This window comes from Tripterygium wilfordii, chromosome 23 (genome assembly GCF_013401445.1).
Source record: "Tripterygium wilfordii isolate XIE 37 chromosome 23, ASM1340144v1, whole genome shotgun sequence".
Taxonomy (NCBI): Eukaryota; Viridiplantae; Streptophyta; class Magnoliopsida; order Celastrales; family Celastraceae; genus Tripterygium; species Tripterygium wilfordii.
The window spans coordinates 10,864,898-10,888,497 of NC_052254.1; the positions used below are offsets into that span (position 1 = coordinate 10,864,898).

At 40.4% G+C, this 23,600-nt stretch overlaps 1 protein-coding gene and 1 non-coding gene across 2 annotated transcripts; one reads left to right on the forward strand and one right to left on the reverse strand.

The window, feature by feature from the left end:
* Nucleotides 1-4,861: 4,861 nt before the first annotated feature.
* Nucleotides 4,862-4,968, reverse strand: LOC119993897. The gene has a single exon (XR_005466592.1). It is a non-coding gene; the product is annotated as a small nucleolar RNA R71 (small nucleolar RNA).
* Nucleotides 4,969-10,038: 5,070 nt separating this feature from the next.
* LOC119993755 lies at nucleotides 10,039-12,145 on the forward strand. Its single transcript, XM_038840979.1, has 2 exons — nucleotides 10,039-10,153; nucleotides 10,671-12,145. Exon 2 carries the CDS (start codon nucleotides 10,676-10,678, stop codon nucleotides 11,834-11,836), a length of 1,161 nt encoding a protein of 386 aa, XP_038696907.1. The 5' UTR covers nucleotides 10,039-10,153; nucleotides 10,671-10,675; the 3' UTR covers nucleotides 11,837-12,145.
* Nucleotides 12,146-23,600: the final 11,455 nt, after the last annotated feature.

Consider the following 23,600-nt stretch of genomic DNA (forward strand, 5'->3'; position numbering starts at 1 on the left):
GCTTAGCCTCAGCAATATCAACACATCGTAAGAAAACTATCCCATCATTCCTTTTATAAAGAACATTTCCACTCAAGAAGAAAGATCCCGCCAATCTCCTGATGGTACGCTTATCATTTTCTGATGCTCCTGATGGATATTCCTTCTTCTCAATGTACTGTTGAATATCATGATACCACGGTTTACCATCAGGCTCTCCCTCCAAATTTAAACAGTAACCTCGAACTTCTCGTTTCTCGATTTTAATCACCTGCACTTCCCCTTTTGGGTCTACATCAAACATTGCTGCCAGAGTTGCCAGAGCATCTGCTATTTGATTTTCTCCCCTTGGGATATAATCCAGCTCCACCCAATCAAAAAACTTGATTAATTTTTTGATATGCTGGTAATATGGAATAAGCTTGTCATCTTTGGTTTCCCATTCGTCATTCAATTGCCTAATCACCAACTGTGAATCACCATAGACCTGTAGCCTCCTAATCCCCATATCAATGGCAGCTTGAATTCCCATCGTACATGCTTCATACTCAGCCACATTGTTGGTACATTCGAAATACAACTTAGCTGTAAACGGTATAACCTTCTCTTCAGGTGATATTAACACTGCACCAATTCCGCATCCTATAATATTAGAAGCGCCATCAAACAACATAGTCCATTTTGCCAAATTCTTTTGATTCTCTTCTTCTATCGACACAGTCATGACATCAATATCTGGAAATTTCAAATCCATAGTTTGAGTATCATCAATCGCTCCCTCTGCCAAATAATCTGCTATTGCACTCCCCTTGGTTGCCTTCTGTGTGACATATAAAATATCATATTCTGATAATAACATTTGCCATTTAGCTATCCTCCCTGAAAGAGAAGGTTTCTCAAAAATGTACTTGATAGGATCCATCCTGGAAATCAACCATGTAGTGTGATAAAGCATGTATTGTCTAAGTCGATGCGCAGCCCAAACCAACGAGCAACAAGTCTTCTCTAACATCGAATAATTTGCTTCACAACTGGTAAACTTTTTGCTTAAGAAATAAATGGCATGCTCTATCCTTCCTGATGAGTCATGTTGTCCGAGCACACATCCCATCGAACTATCTGAGACAGTCAAATAGAGAATAAGCGGCCTGCCAGCCACAGGAGGCATCAACACTGGAGGACTTTTCAAGTATTGCTTGATCTTTTCGAAGGCTACCTGACAATCTTTATTCCACTCAGTAGAGTTACTTTTACGCAACAATTTAAAGATAGGTTCACAAGTAGCCGTCAACTGTGAAATGAATCTGGCAATGTAATTCAATCTTCCCAAGAAACCCCTAACCTCCTTTTCTGTCCGAGGGGGTGACATCTCCAAGATCGCCTTCAGTTTATCAGGATCTACTTCGATTCCTTTCCTGCTTACAATGAAACCTAACAACTTCCCCGAGGTTGCCCCAAATGTGCACTTAGCTGGATTCAACTTCAATTGATGCTTCCTTAATCGATCAAACAACTTCTAGAGATTCACAATATGATCTTCACCTTCTTTGGATTTTGCTATCATATCATCGACATATACTTCAACTTCTTTATGCATCATATCATGAAACAAAGTGACCATGGCCCTTTGATAAGTGGCACCGGCATTCTTCAAACCAAAAGGCATGACTTTATAACAGAAGGTTCCCCATAGAGTAATAAAAGTTGTTTTCTCGCGATCTTCTGGTGCCATCTTGATCTGATTGTAACCCGAAAATCCATCCATGAAAGAGAAGGTAGAATGTCTGGCTGTATTATCCACTAAAACATCAATGTGAGGAAGAGGGAAGTTATCCTTTGGGCTTGCGCGATTAAGGTCTCTATAGTCGACACACATCCGAACTTTGCCATCTTTTTTGGGGACAGGTACAATATTCGCCACCCATTTTGGATATCGAGCCACTGCCAAGAAACCAGCATCAAACTGCTTCTTCACTTCATCTCTTATCTTCAACAACATGTCTACTTTCATTCTCCTCAATTTTTGTTTCACAGGGGTACATTCTGGAATTAATGGCAACTTATGAACAACAATGTTTGTATCAAGACCCGGCATGTCCTGATAAGACCATGCAAAGACATCCTGGTAACTATGCAATAAATCTATCAACTTCTTTTTGCTTTCTCCTTCAAAGGCAGCTCCTATCTTGACTTCCTTTTTCTCCGTTTCAGTTCCCAAATTCACGACTTCAGTTAACTCTTGATGCGGCTGTATTATTTTCTCTTCTTGATTGACTTGTCTTAATATCTCAGGAAAAATCTCCATTTCTTCGTCTATTTCATAGTCAGATTCAACATTGCTAATGGGTGCATCAAAATCTGGGTCATTAAGTTCGTCCTCTTTATTATCATCATTTTCAATCCTGTTAAAGAAATGAATGAAAGTGGTTTTGAGAATGGAGAATAACACTTGAATGGAAATGAAGAAACATGAATATGGATGACTATCAAGAGATTTTCATTTCATGGAAAAGGAAATGTGAACAAAGATAGAACATGCAATCGCCATACTATAAAATCTATTGAAAGCAAAGTAAAGCATGCTCATTACAAAAGATCCAAACGAAAGCCGTGAGCTAGGCCCACGATGGTAGTGCATGATAGGTGTGATAATACTTATTGTTTTTGGTAGGAATCTCCCCCTCTTAAGCTTCATTTAAATAAATAATGAGTGTATTTATGTTTTGATTTGTATTTTTTGATAGGTTGATTGCGGTTTGGATGAAAAGTGATGAAAAAAGGGCTGAACTGAAGAAAATGTCCACCGACCTTCGTGTGTTCAAATACTTATAACTTTTTGTCACGTTATCGGAATCAAGCGAAATAAAAGGCATTGGAAACTAGACATCTCAAGCTTTCCGTAGACGCTAAAATCGTGCAAATCGGACGTCGTATGGAGATTTTGGAAGCATTCCACGCCTAGGCGCAATATTTGTGCACGCCCAGTATCACTTGTGCACGCCCAGTCCAGCGAGTTGGGGCGTGAATTTGAAGTTGTGCACGCCTAGGATTGCGCCTAGGCGTGCGCCTAGGCGTGCGCCTAGGCGTGGTGCGCCTAGGCGTGAATACAACGCGCCTAGGCGCACAAGACAGTTTTTTGGGATGTTTTAATTCGCGAACTTGCCGAGCCGCAGGACACTTTTGAACCTAGAACTGATTTTCTGGGGAGCGAAACCAGAGGGGGAAGGCGATTCTTGGAGCTAGGAGGAGAGATTCTTCAGCTCAACTTGGATCTACTCAACTAATTGGGTTTATTCATGATTTTCTCATCTCTCCTTTTGTGTTTTTCTCTCATTATGTGTAACTAAATCTCTTGTGCCAAGGCTAGGATGAAGCCTTGGGTTTGATGACTTTGTTTATGACTTAATTTACATATATATGAGTTGATTTGGGTATAAATCTTGTGTTTCTATGTTTGATTGCAATTTCTTCATGCTTGTGGTGTTTGGCCAACACTTTAGGTTTTTGGATGAAATTGTTTGGAGAATTTGCTTAGACAATAATATGTCAAGTAGATTATGCTTCTTGAAACACTTGATTATGAATGTGTCTCCCTTTAATTAGGTGACAATTTTGTATGAATCCTAATCTCCATAGAACTCCATAAATTCCTATGCATGTTTAGACCAATAAGATGGCTAGAATGTATTTAGGAATATCCGACCTAGACCAATAAGATGGCTAGTAATCGATTTTAGGGAGATTTGGCTTAAGTGCGCTAAAACCGACTTAGGTACGGATTCGTTATGCCCGAATTAGCAAATATGTGTGTGAATTTATGTCATTCCAAGTCATTTCCCAAGGGGGATTCCGAAGCCTTGGTGTTCATCTCATATTTGTTAAATCATCTCATTTGCATTAGTTGCATCCTAATTCTAAGAAAATACCAAAAACACTTTGCTCTTTGCTTGTTTTAGTTTAATTACCAAACCAAACAATCTTGAGTTGAATTTTACTTTTGATTGCATTGTCCATATATACATACAAATAGACATTTGGATTAAACATAACACCGTCCCTGTGGATTCGACCCTTGCTTATCATTGTGCTGTAGTCGCCGACTAGTACACTTGCTAGTAAGGTTAATTTAGACCCAACAAGTTTATGGCGCCGTTGCCGGGGACGGTTGCTTATATTTGATCCATTCTTGTTTATATACATAGATACTTACATACTTAGTTTAGCTCTTTCTTACTTGATAATTAGTGATCCTTATACTTTTCTTTCTTGTTTGTAGTTCATGCAAGGAAGGCGTTCTCAAGATACAGAAATTCTTCCTGTCGATCTAGACTTGGAACGTGCACGAAGGAACAAGAAAGACAAGGATTTTCTTGAGGAGAAATCTTCCACTCGTTCTATCTCTCCTCCTATATCCAGCTCTAGTTCATCTAGTGACAACATTTTGGGAGAACATTCTGAACAGGAGAGCATGGCTGAGAATCGTGAGGAAGTTGGCAATAATGCCAACAATGCAAATGCTCCGGTCACAATCATGGACTACTCTATGCCACAATTCTCTACTAGACAATCTTGCATCATATTACCAACCATTCCGCCAAATCTATCTTATGAGCTTAAATGTCATGTGATTAACATGCTCCCATCATTCTCAGGAGCGGAAAATCAAGATGCTAGTGATCACATTGATAATTTTCTGGAAATTTGTGGCACTCAAAAAATTCAAGGCATATCTGAAGAATTCATACGGTTGAAGCTTTTTCCTTTTTCTCTTAAGGAAAGTGCTAAGATCTGGTTCAAGACTTTGCCACCAAATTCTATCACTTCTTGGGATCAACTTTCTGCTAAGTTTATTCAGAAGTTCTATACTCAATCAAGGACACAGAGGCTTCGGGATCAGATTTTCCATTTCAGACAGAACAAGGGAGAACCACTTTTTAAGGCTTGGGAGCGATATAAAACTTTATTGATTGGTTGCCCACATCATCAATTCTTGCCATGGCAGATTATATCATACTTTTACCAACATCTGGCTGATGAATGCCGCCATAGGTTAGATGCAGCTGCTGGAGGAAATATTATGGCTAAGGAACCGACTGAAGCCAATGAAATTATTGAGACTGTGGTAGCAAATTCCTCACAATGGGATAATCGTGATCTTGATGCTCCTAGACATATGGTTTATGAGGCTAGTGCTTCAAATTCAGAGATGGCGTCTGTGGCTAGGAAATTGGATGCGGTAGTAACTTTGCTGAGCAGAAATTTGGAGCCTTGTGGCATTTGTGGAGGCACCGATCATCCTACTCATGTATGTTCTAGAAGTGGGACATTTCCTGAAGCTGAAGTTAATGCAGTTCAACCTTTTCATAGGCAGCAGAATGATCCATTTTCTCACACATATAACCCAGGATGGAAGAATCACCCAAATTTCTCCTATGCTTCATCCCAGAATTTCAATCAAGGGCCCAGACCTTGGCAAGCTCCACGACAAGGACCACCTTCTCAAGATGCAAAGAAGTCTGCTATGGAGGACCTTATCACCCAACTTGCTCAATCACAAGTCACAATGCAGCATTCCCAAGCAGAGATGAGCAATTCAATGACTCAGTTGCAACAAACTGTTTCCAGCAATACTCAGTCCATCGCAAAGCTTGAAATGCAAGTAGGACAACTTGCTCAGGCTTTGAGTGAAAGACAACCGGGAAAGCTTCCAAGTCAACCTGAGGTAAATCCTAAACAGCATGAAGATGCTAATGCTATTACTGTCTTGCGAAGTGGGAAAAAGGTGGACAACAAGATTGAATATAAAGGGCTTGATGGTGAGAGTCATGATGAACCTACAGTGGTGGTACCGAGTGCTCCCACCACACCTCATGTTGAGAAGGAAAAGCCGGAAGAAGAGGTTATTCCAACAGTGCCTTTTCCATCTCGTCTTGCACCGGCTAAAAAACACAAGTATAATCGGGACATTTTTGAAGTTTTGAAGAAAGTAGAGATTAATATTCCACTTATTGAGGCAATTAAGTCTATTCCCGCATATGCAAAATTTTTGAAGGAGTTGTGCACTAACAAAAGAAAGATTGGTGATCATGAAGAAGTATTTCTCTCCGAAGAGACAAGTGCTATTTTACAAAAGAAGCTCCCACCCAAATTAAAAGATCCGGGTAGCTTTACCATTCCTTGTATTATTGGAGAGAAAGAAATTGAAAAAGCCTTGATGGATCTTGGTGCGAGTGTGAATATCATGCCTTATTCTGTTTACACTACATTGAAGATCGGTGAGTTGAAACCAACACCAGTCACTCTCCAATTAGCGGATCGCTCTTTAGTGCATCCTTTTGGGCTAGTTGAAGATGTTCTAGTGAAGGTGGGAGAGTTTGTTATTCCGGTGGATTTTCTAGTGCTTGATATGGAGGGTGAACCTAATCCGGGAAAAGATGTACCAATCATTCTAGGCCGCGGTTTTATGGCAACCACCAACACCATCATTGATGTCAAGATGGGAGTTCTCACTATGACAGTCTTTGATAAAACTATTCAGTTTCGGCTCTTTGAGGCCATGAGACATTCTAATGATTCAAAGACTTGTTTTTGGGTGGATGTGGTGGATAGAAGAGTCGACATGGAGCTGCATAGAAATGATAAAACCATTGCTTTGGAAGCTTTTCTAGTGGGAGATATTGAGAGGACTCTGGACAATGATACTCAAGAAGTTGTAAACATGTTTGAGGCTTCTCCTAGTTATCAACACAAGTGGCGTCCGACCTTTGAAAATTTGAGGGACTCTCCAAATCTTGAGAAGCTAGTACCATCTATAGTGAGTCCGCCAGAGCTAGAGTTGAAGCCTTTGCCCGCACATTTGCGATATGCATTCTTAGGTAACTCTAAAACTCTTCCTGTTATTATTTCTTCTAATCTTTCTCTCTTGGAAGAAGAGAAATTGCTCCGTGTTCTCAGGGAATACAAGAGTGCAATTGGGTGGACCATTGCGGATATTCGTGGCATTAGCCCCTCTGTGTGCATGCATCGCATTTTGATGGAGGACGGAACTAAAGCCACTAGAGAGGGACAAAGAAGATTAAATCCAAACATGAAAGAAGTTGTCCGGAGTGAGATTTTGAAGCTCTTGGATGTTGGCGTTATTTATCCTATTTCTGATTCCAAATGGGTGAGTCCAGTCCATCTTGTGCCGAAGAAATCTGGGATTACTGTCGAAGCTAATGAGAACAATGTGCTTATTCCTACTCGGAAGGTCACGGGATGGCGAGTTTGTATTGATTATCGGAAACTGAATTTAGCTACCCGAAAAGATCACTTCCCATTACCTTTTATTGATCAGATGCTTGAGAGACTGGCAGGGCATGAGTATTATTGCTTCCTGGATGGTTATTCTGGTTATAACCAAATTGCCATTGCTCCCGAAGATCAAGACAAGACTACTTTCACTTGTCCATTTGGAACATTTGCTTACCGTCGGATGCCTTTTGGCTTATGCAATGCTCCTGCAACATTTCAGCGTTGCATGATAAGCATCTTCTCTGACATGGTGGAGCGTTTTATTGAGATATTTATGGATGATTTTTCTGTCTTTGGGTCAAGTTTTGACAATTGCCTTCAAAATCTATCTATTGTGTTGAGGAGATGTGAAGAAACCAATTTGGTGCTAAATTGGGAAAAATGCCACTTTATGGTGCAACGAGGAAATGTGTTGGGGCATATTATCTCCAAAAATGGGATTGAAGTTGATCCGGCAAAGATAGAGCTTATATCGAAGCTTCCTCCTCCGATTAATGTGAAAGGAATTCGTTCTTTTCTGGGACATGCAGGGTTCTATAGGAGGTTCATTCAAGATTTTTCTAAAATTGCTAGGCCTTTATGCAACCTTTTGGCCAAAGATGCAGTTTTTCTATTCGATGAAGCTTGTATGAGGGCATTCGATTTGTTGAAAGAGAAACTTACTACCGCTCCAATTATGATGCCTCCAGATTTTTCTTTGCCATTTGAAATTATGTGCGATGCTTCTGACTTTGCCATTGGAGCAGTGCTTTGTCAACGAGTTGACAAGAAGTCTCATGTTATATATTATTCAAGCCAAACACTCAATGATGCTCAAGTCAATTATACCACCACCGAGAAAGAGTTGTTGGCTATTGTTTTTGCCTTGGACAAGTTTCGTCAATATTTAGCATGCTCTAAAGTGATTGTCTACTCTGACCATGCAGCATTGCGGTATTTATTGTCAAAGAAAGACTCCAAGCCACGGCTCATTCGTTGGGTACTGCTTCTCCAAGAGTTTGATTTGGAGATTCGGGATAAAAAGGGGTGTGAGAATGTAGTTGCTGATCATCTCTCTCGGCTCGCTATCAAGGAAAACGGTGAAAGAGATATGGATTTCAATGAGACCTTTCCAGATGAGCATTTATTTGAGGTCGAGGAAGTTCCTTGGTATGCAGATATCGTTAATTATCTGGTAAGCCGGAAGTTACCTCCGGGTATGACCACACATGAGAAAAACAAGTTTCTATCCTCCATCAAATATTACTATTGGGATGATCCTTATTTATTCAGATGTTGTCCTGATCAGATTATCAGACGATGTATTCCGGTTAATGAGCAAGAAAGTGTTCTTCACTTTTGCCACTCTCATGTGTGTGGAGGGCATTTTGGGGGGAAGAAAACTTCTGCCAAGGTACTTCAATGTGGATTTTATTGGCCCTCTCTGTTCAAAGATGCTCATTCTTTCTGTTTGACGTGTGATCGATGCCAACGAACCGGGAATATTTCAGCAAGAGATCAAATGCCATTGAACAACATATTGACTATTGAGCTATTTGATGTGTGGGGGATTGACTTCATGGGTCCATTCCCCAATTCCCATGGAAATCTATATATTTTGGTGGCGGTTGATTATGTGAGTAAATGGGTTGAAGCTCTACCGTGCAAAACCAATGATCATGGTGTGGTTTTGCATTTCTTGAAAAATATGATCTTTGCAAGGTTTGGAACTCCAAGAGCTATTATTAGTGATGGTGGATCGCATTTTTGCAACAAGTACTTTGAGAAGTTGATGAAAAAATGTGGGGTAACTCACAAGGTTGCTACACCTTACCACCCGCAAACGAGTGGCCAGGTGGAGATATCGAACCGGGAGATCAAACATATTCTTGAGAAGACGGTTTCTTCTAGTAGAAAGGACTGGAGTATTAAGCTTAATGATGCTCTTTGGGCTTATCGGACTGCTTTTAAGACTCCTATTGGCATGTCTCCTTACCGGTTAGTCTTTGGGAAGCCTTGTCATTTACCGGTAGAGCTGCAACATCGAGCATACTGGGCAATCAAGGTTTTGAACTTTGATCTCCAGGAAGCTGGCAATATGAGGAAGCTCCAACTTAATGAGCTTGATGAGCTGCGGAATGACTCCTATGAGAATGCTAAAATCTACAAGGAAAAGACCAAACTCTTTCATGATAAACATATCTCAAGGAAGGTATTTGAAGCAGGTCAAAAAGTCTTGCTGTATAATGCTCGCCTTCGATTTTTTCCGGGAAAGCTTCGATCAAGGTGGAGTGGTCCGTATGAGGTGATTAAAGTTCTTCCTTATGGCTCTGTATTTATCAAGGACCCTCGCACAAGTTTTGAGCAGCAAGTAAATGGTCACCGCCTCAAGCCCTATTTTGAGACCTCTTTTGATATGGAAAAGTACAAGTTACGCTTGGAAGATCCTCCATCCCTTTGAAGATCTTAGCACCGCCACGTCTGGCTGAAGACATTAAACTTAGCGCTATTTGGGAGGCAACCCAATGCAGTATATCCTTTTGTGTATCCTTTTCTTCTTTATCATTCTATTTTTATTGGCAAAAATTTTGTGTGGATGTTAGTTTGCATGTGCTGAAATCTGGCTGCAGGAAAATTGAAATTTCTGGGCAATATGTTACAGCCAGACCACGCCTAGGCGTGCATATCCACGCCTAGGCGCAACTTATCACCACGCCTAGGCGTGGACAATCCACGCCTGGGCGTGTCTATTTAAAAAAAAAAAAAAAAAAAAAAAAAAAAACTCTTCATTATATACCACACAATCTGTACACAGTCACATACCCACGCCGAGCTTTCTCTCTACCGCGTGCCTAGGCGCACCTCTCCAATCCTCGCCTAAGCGACAATCTAAGCGCATCAGGTATGTAATAGTTTCTCTATGCTTGCTCTATTCCAAGCAAGAATTGAAGTGAGAGAATTGCAAAGTTTGGCAATGGCATCTCCTAATTTTTGGAAGTTTAGGGCTAAAGTATGGGATATCTTGGTTGATTCTCTCATTCTGAGTCATGTAGGACATATTGGTTGCCTGATCTGCTGTTTTTGTGTACAAAGTGTGGGATTTGGTGCTTGAAGCTCGGGTTGCCATGGCAACCCGTGCGTGTTGGGGAAGAAGGGACCACGCCTAGGCGTGGTTCCCTCACGCCTAGGCGTGAGTTCGCCTAGGCGTGGTTCACTCACGCCTAGGCGTGAGTTCGCCTAGGCGTGAGTTCGCCTAGGCGTGGTTCACTCACGCCTAGGCGTGAGTTCGCCTAGGCGTGGTTCACTCACGCCTAGGCGTGAGTTGGTCTTATCTCATACCATCTTTTGTCATCTTTCTGTGCAGTATTGCGTTAATGATTATCCCTGCTATTCTTAATTGTTTTACATTGCTTTTGCAGTAATTATGCCGCGTCAAAAGCTAGTGGCATCCATGCGCAAGAAGCGCACTTCTCGGTTCACAACACCTCAGCCACCTCCTGCAACAGAGGGGTCTACTTCTGGAGCTGCCATTGATTACTTTGACATTGCTACTCTTGTGCCGGAGGTATATTTATCTGCTGATCTGTTGAACAAGGTTGGGGTAAGAAGTGAGCCTTTCGGCCGGCTCCGCCACTTTTGTTCTTTCATTGCTACCCCGGATGTTTCTTCTGCTGCTGATGTTCCGGTCTATCCAAGCCTGGTGCGTGCATTCTATCGCACCGTGGAAGCAACAGGGCCTGGCCTCTACCAAGCTATATTGCCTTCCGGGATGATTACTTTTTCTGCTGCTGATGTTAGTGCCAGTATTGGACATCCTACTTCCCAGCCTCCTGATAGTGGTTTCCAGCCACCTATTCCTTCTGCCCAGCTGGAGGATCATGAGTGGATGGTCCAACATTTTACTGGTCGGCGGGGAAAATTTGTTCGGAAATCTGCTCTTCCGCAGGTTATGTATCTTGTGGACCGGCTAGTGCATGGTAACTTATGGCCAACTGGGCACCAGAGTGAGAGGAGGGAGGAGGCCTTGGAGATTCTTTATTGTATCTGGACTGGTACTTGGTTTGATCTTGGCCACTATTATATTCAGTCCTTTTTGGCTATCCGTAGGAGCGTGGAGGACACCAAAGTCAAGGTGAAGAGGCTCTTTCTGCCGCGGATCATCACTCGCTTGCTGACATATCTCCAGGTGCTACCTCTGACTCTGCAGTCTGTCTCTCTTCCCATGGAGGCGTATGATTTGAGCAACTGGCGTATTAGTATAGCTCGTATTCGCTCTGCCCCTGCTGGGAGAGCTCGATATGCTCCGGGTGTGCAGCAGTTTGCGGAGGAGGACGAGGATGGCGAGGAGGAGGATACCGCTCCGAGTGATGCCGATGCTGCTGATCATGATACTCGGATCAAGGAGATGAGCGACCAGCTGACTCGTCTTGAGCACACTTTCCAGTCTCATGCTGAGTATGTCCAGCAGCAGTTCCAGACTCAGGGTCAGCAGATTACTGATGTCCTATCCATGCTCCAGGAGATGCGGCGCGACAAAAATCTCACTTATGTTCGCCGCAAGACCTCTGGTGGACCCACTCAGTAGTTTCCCCTGCAGGTTGTATTGTTCTACGCTTGTCATCCATTTTATTTTGTCCCGATTATTCCTCTCTTATGCTTTGAGGACAAAGCTTGTTCTAACAGTGGGGTGGTTGGGTAGTCTTATTTTATGCTGCTGTTATTAAGGTCAAGTACTATGGATGATGCCCTCTTATTTTCTGTTAATCTGTGCGTGGATGGACTCCCTTATGTTTCATATTTAAGTTGCGAACCCATCTTGTCCCCTTATATGCTTGAGGAATCATTGATGCCTACTTGATTATTTACGAAATTGATTCACTTGCATTGAAATGTAGTGGGGTATGACTTGGTTGGATATATGTGTTGAATGTGGATTTTCTCTTAGATGAGCTAGAACATCATTTCAGTAATATCATTGGCACTAGTTATTTGTATACAAGTAAAAAAAAAAAAAAAAAAAAAAAAAAAAAAAAAAAAAAAAAAAGCTTGAAAATGATGAAAATCATGTTCCGCTCATGTGTTTTTGCTGAGTAACCGGGGCTCTTGTCTAACCAACTTGAGTTTCGCGTAAAAAGGTGAGGCAGTCATGATGAACATACTAGGCCTGCTTAACTTCGAAACCTTGTCAACTCGAGAAATTGATCCGAGGGGTGCTTTGTCACCTAATGCCCTAAACCTACTGGTTGGGAGTCATTGGTTGAGAACTCGCTACATGGGTTGACTAGAAAGTTTAATGGAGTGAGCATTGCACGGTTCTAGATAAAAAAAAAAAAGAGAAAACCTTTAGACAGAGTAGTATGTATATAAATAAATGTGCCTTGGTATCATTGTTTGGTTGTTCTTGGGATTCTTGGAATGTGACTATGTTTAGCATGTATAAACTCTTGGAAGCCACATTTTTATGCATTTCCTCTTAGCACTGCATGCCATCTAAAAAAAAAAATATATTTAATTGAGTAGGCTGAAAATTTTCCATGAGTATATCATGCGGATGAAGTGTGGGGTGTTTGATATCTTGGGACTGAAACGTTTGTGGGTGTCGTTCTTGTAAGCCCTCAGGAGACACAACTCCTCCACTAGGGACACCTAGGGGTTTAAAGGCTTGTTGCATATGCTAAATGCAACCGCGATTCCTGCGTTAGTGAGTTAAGATGTTAGTGGTACATGTACTTAATCTAGTTTTACTTGAGGACAAGTAAGGTTTAAGTGTGGGGTGTTTGATAGGTGTGATAATACTTATTGTTTTTGGTAGGAATCTCCCCCTCTTAAGCTTCATTTAAATAAATAATGAGTGTATTTATGTTTTGATTTGTATTTTTTGATAGGTTGATTGCGGTTTGGATGAAAAGTGATGAAAAAAGGGCTGAACTGAAGAAAATGTCCACCGACCTTCGTGTGTTCAAATACTTATAACTTTTTGTCACGTTATCGGAATCAAGCGAAATAAAAGGCATTGGAAACTAGACATCTCAAGCTTTCCGTAGACGCTAAAATCGTGCAAATCGGACGTCGTATGGAGATTTTGGAAGCATTCCACGCCTAGGCGCAATATTTGTGCACGCCCAGTATCACTTGTGCACGCCCAGTCCAGCGAGTTGGGGCGTGAATTTGAAGTTGTGCACGCCTAGGATTGCGCCTAGGCGTGCGCCTAGGCGTGCGCCTAGGCGTGGTGCGCCTAGGCGTGAATACAACGCGCCTAGGCGCACAAGACAGTTTTTTGGGATGTTTTAATTCGCGAACTTGCCGAGCCGCAGGACACTTTTGAACCTAGAACTGATTTTCTGGGGAGCGAAACCAGAGGGGGAAGGCGATTCTTGGAGCTAGGAGGAGAGATTCTTCAGCTCAACTTGGATCTACTCAACTAATTGGGTTTATTCATGATTTTCTCATCTCTCCTTTTGTGTTTTTCTCTCATTATGTGTAACTAAATCTCTTGTGCCAAGGCTAGGATGAAGCCTTGGGTTTGATGACTTTGTTTATGACTTGATTTACATATATATGAGTTGATTTGGGTATAAATCTTGTGTTTCTATGTTTGATTGCAATTTCTTCATGCTTGTGGTGTTTGGCCAACACTTTAGGTTTTTGGATGAAATTGTTTGGAGAATTTGCTTAGACAATAATATGTCAAGTAGATTATGCTTCTTGAAACACTTGATTATGAATGTGTCTCCCTTTAATTAGGTGACAATTTTGTATGAATCCTAATCTCCATAGAACTCCATAAATTCCTATGCATGTTTAGACCAATAAGATGGCTAGAATGTATTTAGGAATATCCGACCTAGACCAATAAGATGGCTAGTAATCGATTTTAGGGAGATTTGGCTTAAGTGCGCTAAAACCGACTTAGGTACGGATTCGTTATGCCCGAATTAGCAAATATGTGTGTGAATTTATGTCATTCCAAGTCATTTCCCAAGGGGGATTCCGAAGCCTTGGTGTTCATCTCATATTTGTTAAATCATCTCATTTGCATTAGTTGCATCCTAATTCTAAGAAAATACCAAAAACACTTTGCTCTTTGCTTGTTTTAGTTTAATTACCAAACCAAACAATCTTGAGTTGAATTTTACTTTTGATTGCATTGTCCATATATACATACAAATAGACATTTGGATTAAACATAACACCGTCCCTGTGGATTCGACCCTTGCTTATCATTGTGCTGTAGTCGCCGACTAGTACACTTGCTAGTAAGGTTAATTTAGACCCAACAGTGCACTCGGGATTACTCTTGCAGGTTCTTGAGAGATACTGGGAGCTCCAAACTGGTCCAGTTGCTAAGTTTGAAATTTGAAGGACGCGAGATGACAAAGCAAGGTCTAGCAGCTGAACTCTGTTCCCCTTCCACCACAGCAACTTGGAATTTTTCAAAATGATCACATATATTTGCCAAAATCGCCCTAGTTACACCAGTCGAGTTTTGAAATGACAGTTTTCCAAAAACTGCCCCAGTGTCAGTCAAACTTATCTTGTTTTGCATCCCTCCATACACAAAACTGTCATAAAGCCAGGGAATCGGTTTCTTTTCAACTTCCAATTCCTTTCCTTCCAGACGGGCAAGCCTCTTCGCCTGTTTTTCTGCTTGCACACGATTTCTATCAACCCTAGTTGGCTTATAACCCAAACCCCAGCGTTCTGGATGTTTCACCATTTCTACTGGCTTCTTAATTCCCTGTCGATTCTTACCGAGTCCTTCTCCTGGGCGAAACCCCTTTTTCAACATAAATTTTGCTACATTCTTCGTAACCTTTGATATTTGTGGCTTTAGGGGAGAAAGTCCTTCCTTCCCGTAGCTAGCACTAGCAATTTCGAAAGATTGGAATGAACTCTGAATCCCCTCTGTCGGAGCATCAATAGGAGAACTATTAGACAAGCTGGCAACCATCCATTCTGACTGACCCTTTACTATGTAAACCCTTCCATCATAAACAAATTTGAGCATTTGGTGCAACGATGATGGAACAGCTCCCGCAGAGTGAATCCAAGGGCGTCCCAACAGGCAACTATAGGTTGGTGAGATATCCATTACCACAAACGGCACATTGAACATTACACTTGCAACCTGTAAAGGTATTTCAATTTCTCCCATAATCTCTCTACGTGTTCCGTCGAATGCTCTCACTACCATTGGTACTTGTCTTAGATAAGATCTGTCAATTGGTAGCTTCTCAAAAGTCTCCTTTGGTAAAATATTGAGGGATGACCCATTGTCCACCAGGATACTTGCTAATTCCTTTCCACGGCACATGGCGGAAATATGCAAAGCTTTGTTGTGCCCCATCCCTTCAGGCGGAATATCATCTTCAGTAAAGGACAACAAATGGGTGGCCAACACATTTCCCACAATGCCATTGAAAGAGTCTGTAGGAATCTTGTCTGATACATATGCCTGGTTTAACATTCTCGTCAAGACTTGTCGATGTGGTTCAGAACTCATTATCAACTCCAAGATCGAAATCTTTGCAGGGGTTTTCTTCAATTGATCCACCACCATGTACTCACTCTGCCGAATAATTTTCAGGAACTCCTGAACTTCCACATCAGTTACAACTTTCTTTTTCTCTTCTGGGCGCACAAAAAGACCTTCTTCTGGAATAAAACCTGACTCTTCAACCTCAGGTATTGCTTTCCCTTTCCTTTTACGCTCTGCTTCAAGGTCCACCATTAGATTCCCTTCTGTCTCATTTCTCGTGTAACATCTCCCACTCCGGGTAACTCCACCAATGCCAGAAATATTATCTACCACTTCTTCTTGCTTTCCACTAGCTTCTGCTTCATAATTCCATGGCACAGCCTTATCATTCTTGTACAAAGTATCTATCCTCGGAATCACAGTCACTGGCTTGTCCTCTATAGAGTATTGCAAAACAAAAGGTTTCACGTAATTCGGCCTTGGTCCTTGGTAGTAACCTCCTAGGACATTGACTTCATTTGATTGACCTTTCACCTCAAACTTTATTATCTTCAAATCCATCAACTCTTGTTCCTTCTCATGACAATTCTCAATAGCATGCCCCTTTTGTCCTTTATGGGACTCACAAGTCTTCATGGCATCAAAAAGTCCACGTTGAACGGACATATCCACTGCTATCTCTTCGACCAATCCTTCTTTCCTCAACACCATAAACAACTGGCCCAACGACATTGCAATCTCTGAAACCCATCTTTTTGAAGCACAAAATTCTTCAATGGCATTCACCCCCTCCTTCTCATGATTAGGCAATGGATTATTGTTGACATTGGGTTTATTGATTGCACTAAGATCCAGCCATTTCGCTTCAATCATCCCCTGGACTATCCTTTTGAATTGTAGACAACTTTCAGTTGAGTGCCCGGGTGCGCCTCCATGATATAAGCATGTGCTATTAGGGTCGTACCAATGGGGATATGGAGATTGGTGGACCCGTCCCGGAACAGGAGCTACCGCTCCTTGCGCTTGAAGTTTCGTGAAACATTCAGCATAGGTTATGGGCAAAGGATCGAAATGCTCAACGGGCCGTCTGGGTCTTTGGTTTTGGAAATTTGGACGAGGACTTTGGTAAGTGTTTGGGCTTTGGAAATTTTGATAAGTGTTTGGTTTTTGGAAGTTTTGGTAAGTGTTTGGGTTTTGTGGGTATTGATTGGGTGATGGTGCGTTGAATCGGGGTGGATAAGGATTCTGGGTGTGGTTATGGTTATGGTTATAATAGGCTCCTGGACTTGACATCCTTGAGGAATTGCTTCTAGGGCGATAGTCTGAAGTAAGCGCACCATAAACAGCGGGATCAAAATTTACAGAATGCACTTCAGTCTTTTTGCCTTTACTTCCTTTAGCTGGGTCCGGTTTATCAAGGGTGGGATAATGCAGAGTACCTCTCTTCATACATCGTTCAACTCGTTCTCCTGCTTGTATCATATCAGCTAGGTTATTGTGGCCACCGCCCGCCAAGTTGGAAGTATAAGGTTCCTGGAGAGCATCAATAAAAGCATTCAACAAATCCTTCTCTGATAGTGGTGGAATTATCTGAGCTGCCAAATCCCTCCATCGATGAGCAAACTCCCTGAAGCTTTCCCCACTCTTCATTGTTGTATTCTGCAGATCATAAATGGTAGGGATCTTCTCTTCATTGTGCTTATATTGCTTCATAAACACTTCAACCAAATCCTCCCACGAAGCTACTGATGAGGGATTAAGGGTATTGAACCACCTTTGAGCTGCCCCAATCAGACTATCTTGGAAATAATGCATAAACACTCATTGCTTGCATATGGCTGCATACGTCGATAATACATCGTTAAATGATCCAATGGAACTCCAGTGCCATCAAAACTCACTGAATTTTGGTAGTACAAAATCATGCGGAATATTCAGATTCTTCACAAGGCACAAATTGGTCGGATTCAGCATCCCTGAAACATTAAAACCCTCCATGGCTCTTAATCTCTTTTCCAACTTCTTAGTGGCATCTATTGAGTTATTTTCTTCATTCTGAACTCCCTCATTCACTACTCCGGCTGTTACAACTCCTGCAATATTAGCATCGACTGTGAAGGGATTATCATGCACATGGGTCTCAACTGGATGAATATATGTCGGGTTCTGAGTGGTTGCCTGTTGGGAAACATACTAATGCTGATGCAAACCAGGCAAAGGCTGATTACGAATAGGAGTAAACCCGGGTGGGTAAGTTGGTATTTCCTGGTGCAGATGATTCTCAGGAATCTCTAGTATTTCAGAATTTTCAGCTACTCCCTTTCCTTTCATCAGCAACACCATATTCTTCATCAATAAGGCCATCTGTTCTTTGATTTCAGCTATATCCTGATTCTGACTATGCTCACCCATTTCCTGCTCCATATTCTCAATAATTCTTGATTGTAGGTGAGTCTGATAGGGGTGACGATGTTGCTTTTTGAAAGCTATGATTAATGATGCACTAAAATCCCAATTAAGAATGTGTACAACAAAACATCAGCCACAAATGAATAAATCACACAAAAATAAAACATGCCATTACATGGGGTATCCTAAATTTCTGGAGGTTTCGGCCATGGATCTAGGGCTTTATAAAGTGCATGGGTAAGTTTATCTAACTACTCCGCGAGGTCCCAGATCATGTTGCTTTTAAAATCCCAACTATTGGGACAAAAGCTCCTCCCTTAACTTTTAAGGGAAGTCGATCCGGTGAGGATATCTTCCACTATCCATGCGGAGACGGAATCTCACGAGAATAGTGGTCAACCCTCTCTAATACTAAAGGTGGAGCCCGGGTGGTAGGCTACAGTGAGTGTAAATGTATGAGATGACAAATACTTTACCACAACAAAATAAATCAACATCTCTAACATATAAAGGAAACAAACAATTAATCATACAAAAAGAAGTAACCGTAGCCAATCAATTTAATCATATGGGCTTAAAAACCTGGTTTCCCCAGCAGAGTCGCCAGTTGTCGCAACCGGGGTCACGACGCGGACCGGCGTTTGAGGATGAAAAATGTTTAGAGTCGCCACCAATTGATTTAAGGTGCAATTGGACACCGAAAAGACCTGCGAACCAGAGAAAAGGGTACGGGGATCGATTGAGTGTGGGGAAGGTGTTAGGCACCCCACAACTCCCGTTTGAAAACGGTTACCCTAATTAATTTCATGGCTATCTTATGGATACTTGCTCTTTGCAAGATATAATTGTTAAAGTTTGAATTATTACTTTCAACACACTTATCAACTTATGATAGTGTTTGAAAAAAAGCTTGGAATATTACTATCAATTTATGATGGTTTTTATTTGGAAATAGGTTTGAAATAACACTATCAACTTATGATAGTTTTGGGAAAAGATTTGTAAGAATACTATCAACTTATGATAGCATTAAAAGAAATTGTAATATTACTAAAACTTATGATAGTTTTTATTTGGGGACACACTACCAACTTTTGGTATATTTAATTTAAAACACCAACTTATGGTGTTAATGATAAAATGTCCTACCAACTTTTGGTAGGTTTAATTTTAAACACTAACTTACGGTGTTAATGATAAAATGTCCTACCAACTTTTGGTAGGTTTAATTTTAAACACCAACTTATGGTGTTAATGATAAAATGTCCTACCAACTTTTGGTAGGTTTAATTTTAAATACCAACTTATGGCATAAATGATAAAATGACCTACCAACTTTTGGTAGGTTTAATTTTAAATATCAACTTATGGTATAAATGATTATTTGGAAAAGTGTCATCTATCAATTTAACCTATTATTGCCAACTTATGGCAAATTCATAAATGAAATCAAATAAGGTTCATAATTCAAATAAAGGAAATCAACTTATGATTTCTTTAATTGAAATGACCTATATTCAATTTTAAACTCATATACTTATAATAAATAAATAAAAATCCAAATAATTAATGTCCAAGTTATACATGTTAATGGGGGTGATATACTCAACATAAGGGCCAAATATACATACTTAAACAAAGAATAAAGAATATCTTAAGCAAAATCCTAAAATTATTCAAGCTCTCCTTGATCCCGGCCCAAATGATGTTCAACTCAATCCAAACCCAACAAATAAACACAAAAATGGGGGTCAATATGGGTATTCAAATATAATATCAAACCAAACACATACTTAAAGATTTACATATACATATAAACATATATACAATATATGCATATACACACATCCAAACCATGTATAAATACACACATACCGTACACATATAAACATAAATCTCTAAAAAAACCTATACAACTGATTCCTAATGTTGCCGGGTTTTGAACAAAAAAAACATATATACAAAACATCAATTATACTCAAACCGGACATCAAAATATACTCAAACAAACAACAAATATATTCAGTATATTAGCATGCCATATTGACTGATTATGAATGAGTCAAATCCAAATCCAGTATTGCAAAACCAAGTCCAAATCCAGTACCAATACCACCGATTATCATTCTATATAGAACTTGAAAATTACAAGACCAAATCCGGCACAAAAACCAGCAAATCTATTACAACTAGCAGGGTAAAAACAAGGAATAACCTTAGTCAATCATCATCAATATCGAACAAAACAAAAAGCCACATCATGAACCAAATCTACGAGCAAAAGGTTTGAACAATAACGTAAACATATTGGCAACGAGTCCGAACAAACACATAGAATAAAACCAAATTTGAATCAAGGAATTCGAGTCATTACCTTCTCAAGGAGACAAAGAAAACCAAACTTCTTCTCTTCTTTTGCTCGGTTGCTCTCTCCCAATCTCCTCCTTTCTTCTTTCTCTTTTGTTTTTGCTTCACCAAAAAAAACCAAAGTCTCCTCCTTTCTTCCTCTCTCTCACGCCTCCTCTCTTCCTCTCTTCTTTTTTTTTGTTTTTTTTCCTCCCCAAAGTCTCTTCTCCCCTCTTCTTATTCTTTTTCTTTCCCCAATTTGTGCCACATTTCTCTCTTTGTCTCCTTCTTTTTATTCTTTTTCTTTCCCCAATTTGTGCCACATTTCTCTCTTTGTCTCTTTCTTTTTATTCTTTTTCTTTCCCTAATTTGTGCCACATTTCTCTCTTTGTCTCTTTCTTTTTATTCTTTCCCCAATTTGTGCCACATTTCTCTCTTTGTCTCCTTCTTTTTATTTTTGGCTTTTTCTTTCTTATTTTTTACTTTTCCATTCTTCTAGCAAAAACAATAAAAAGATTAAAACAATTCTCTTATTTTTAGATATTTTCTAAGATTTGATCTTATTGGGTCAAGATTTGAGTATTTAAGGATCCAAGAAAGGGATTATGAATATCTATGTGCTTATAGGTCAAAGAAATGAGCTTTTGCATTTTTTGTGTTCTTTTCCTATTTTTTTCTTTTTCGGATCGGACGAAATCCGGTTACTACAGCATTCAAGTGGATTCCTAGCCAGGCCTTGCACCATCGAAACTCAACGATACCCTCAACGCAAACAGCTTGTCGAAGATCCAGCTACATAATCTTGAGTTTCATCATATAAGGAGGGAGAGGAATGATTTGGCTGGCGTGCTTGCAAAGGAGGGAGTGAGGCACTCCTCTGATTTTGTCATCTGGTTTCCTCCCTGATTTGGCTACTACCCTTATTCCACTTAATTTTCTTGTTTGCTCTTCATGTATATATTTGGTTCCTGCCTAGTCCCTCGTGTATTGTTTCCCTTTCAGGCCATCCATATTGACGTCCTCTTGTTTTGTTGTGCTCTTACAAGTGTGTATGAAACAAAAGATACTAAGAAACTGGTTGAGGCAACGATAAATCTTTTGGTTTTAAAAATAATTTATTGTCTGCCTAAAGGGATGCAATTTGATACAAGGGCTTGTTTGATAAGCCATTTTGACAACAATATATGCTAGCCAGTAGTATATATGGTAGGTGCTACCCAAACAACCATTTCTTGACTCCATTACGGAGACAATTTTGAGACAATAATATGGTCAATTGGAAATGGTACTCATGAGGACCATTTTGGAACCATTTTCATTTTTATTCCGAAATAGTCCTCATGTAATTGATAAAATGTCCCTAATATCATCACTTATCTTCTCAACCAACTGTAAGACATCCGCAACATTCTTAAGGTAGTGTTCATCTTCCTCCAGCAACATGCGCAGGGTTTGACCTGGGATGCGACATGTGAGGCGGCTTTGACTACACCTGCATTGGATACTAGAATCAATAAGAACCAACTAAGGCAAACACATAAGAGGAATATTGAAAGCTCAAAAAGGTTGAGACCCATTTCGGTCACCATTCAATTAAGGGGATGTGGCTTCCTCTTATACGGGGATAGAATCCCACAAAGGAGAAAACCCTCTTTTTCTCTGCAGAAAAACACTCAACCAAATTGGAGAAATGACATTGCTTTTTATGGATAATTGGTATAATTAGGAAGCAGAAGTGGAAGCCAAAGAAAAGTCGAGTAAAAAACCAAAATTTCTAACATTTTTTAAAACTCTTTTCGGTTCCTTGCGACTTGTCCTTTTTTTTTGTCTTTATCTGTGCCCAACCAACTTTCTCTATTCTCTTCTTTTTTGTTCCTACTCGAGACCACATCTCTCTTTTTTTCTTTCTCCCATATTAGAATTTTCAGCCTAATACACATAAACAATATTGTCTGCTTTGGATTATCTAGTTCCTGTGGATACATCGGGCTTGCACAACTTTTTCTTCCCAAGAGATCACCCATCCCAATAGTGCTCTCACAAGAGCACACTGAACTACGAAGTAACAATGGTCGATAGTACTTTCATAGAAGCACGCTTAACTGCGGAGTTACTATGAGATGTTTTCCTCCAGGAAAACACGCGTTGTTGATGGTTATGAACTGAAATTATTTACATATTTTAACACTTTCCCACACTGGTGGGCTAGATTATAACAGACCCAACAAGTGGACTGTACAATTAAGGTTACTTGTGGGTGTTTCGTCCATTGGACATCCGAAAGCCCTACAAGCACCCCTCACTTGTGGGTGGTCCGTTCATAAGGACATCCGAAAGACGCAACAGGTGACCCAAACAGGTGGAGCTAGCTCTGATACCATATTAGAATTTCCAACCCTAATACAGATCAACAATATTGTCCGTTTTGGATTGTCTAGTTCTCGTGGATACATCGAGCCCGTATGACTTTGTCTTCATAAGAGGTCACCCATCCCAATAATATTATTCTAGAAGCACACTTAATTGGGAAGTTACTATGAGATATTTTCCTCCAGGAAAACACGTTGTTGATACTTAAGAATTGAAATTATCTATATTTTAACATCCCAAACCAATGCCACTCTCCTTCCTCCTTTCTTTCTCTTCTTTTCCCTCTCCTCTTTCTCTGCTTCCAAAACCCTCTCTGCCTTGTTTGCTCTCCTCCTTTCTTGCGATTTCTCCCCACTCCTCGTTTCCTCTTCCCCCTTTGTCTTTTCCTCTTCCTTCTTTTTCCTTTTATTTTCCGCCTCTTTAAGACCAATGCCTCCCCCTTTTTTCTTTTTCTTTTTCTTTCACCGGAGCCCCACCTTTTCCTTTTCTATATTTTTTTCTTCCCTTTAGCTCCACCCCTCCCTCATTTTATTCCTTTAGGCAACTTTTTTTTTATAATAAGAAACTTATATTAGATCAAAGCAGCACAGATTACAAGATAATTGGAGGATCCACCTCCAGAAATAGAACAATAAAATACAAATCTTGTATCAGGAACAAACCAAATTTAAAAAAAATATGACAGAAACAAAGAGATATAACAACTCTTTTGTCGAGGTAGACAACGGCCTTGAAGCAACATAAG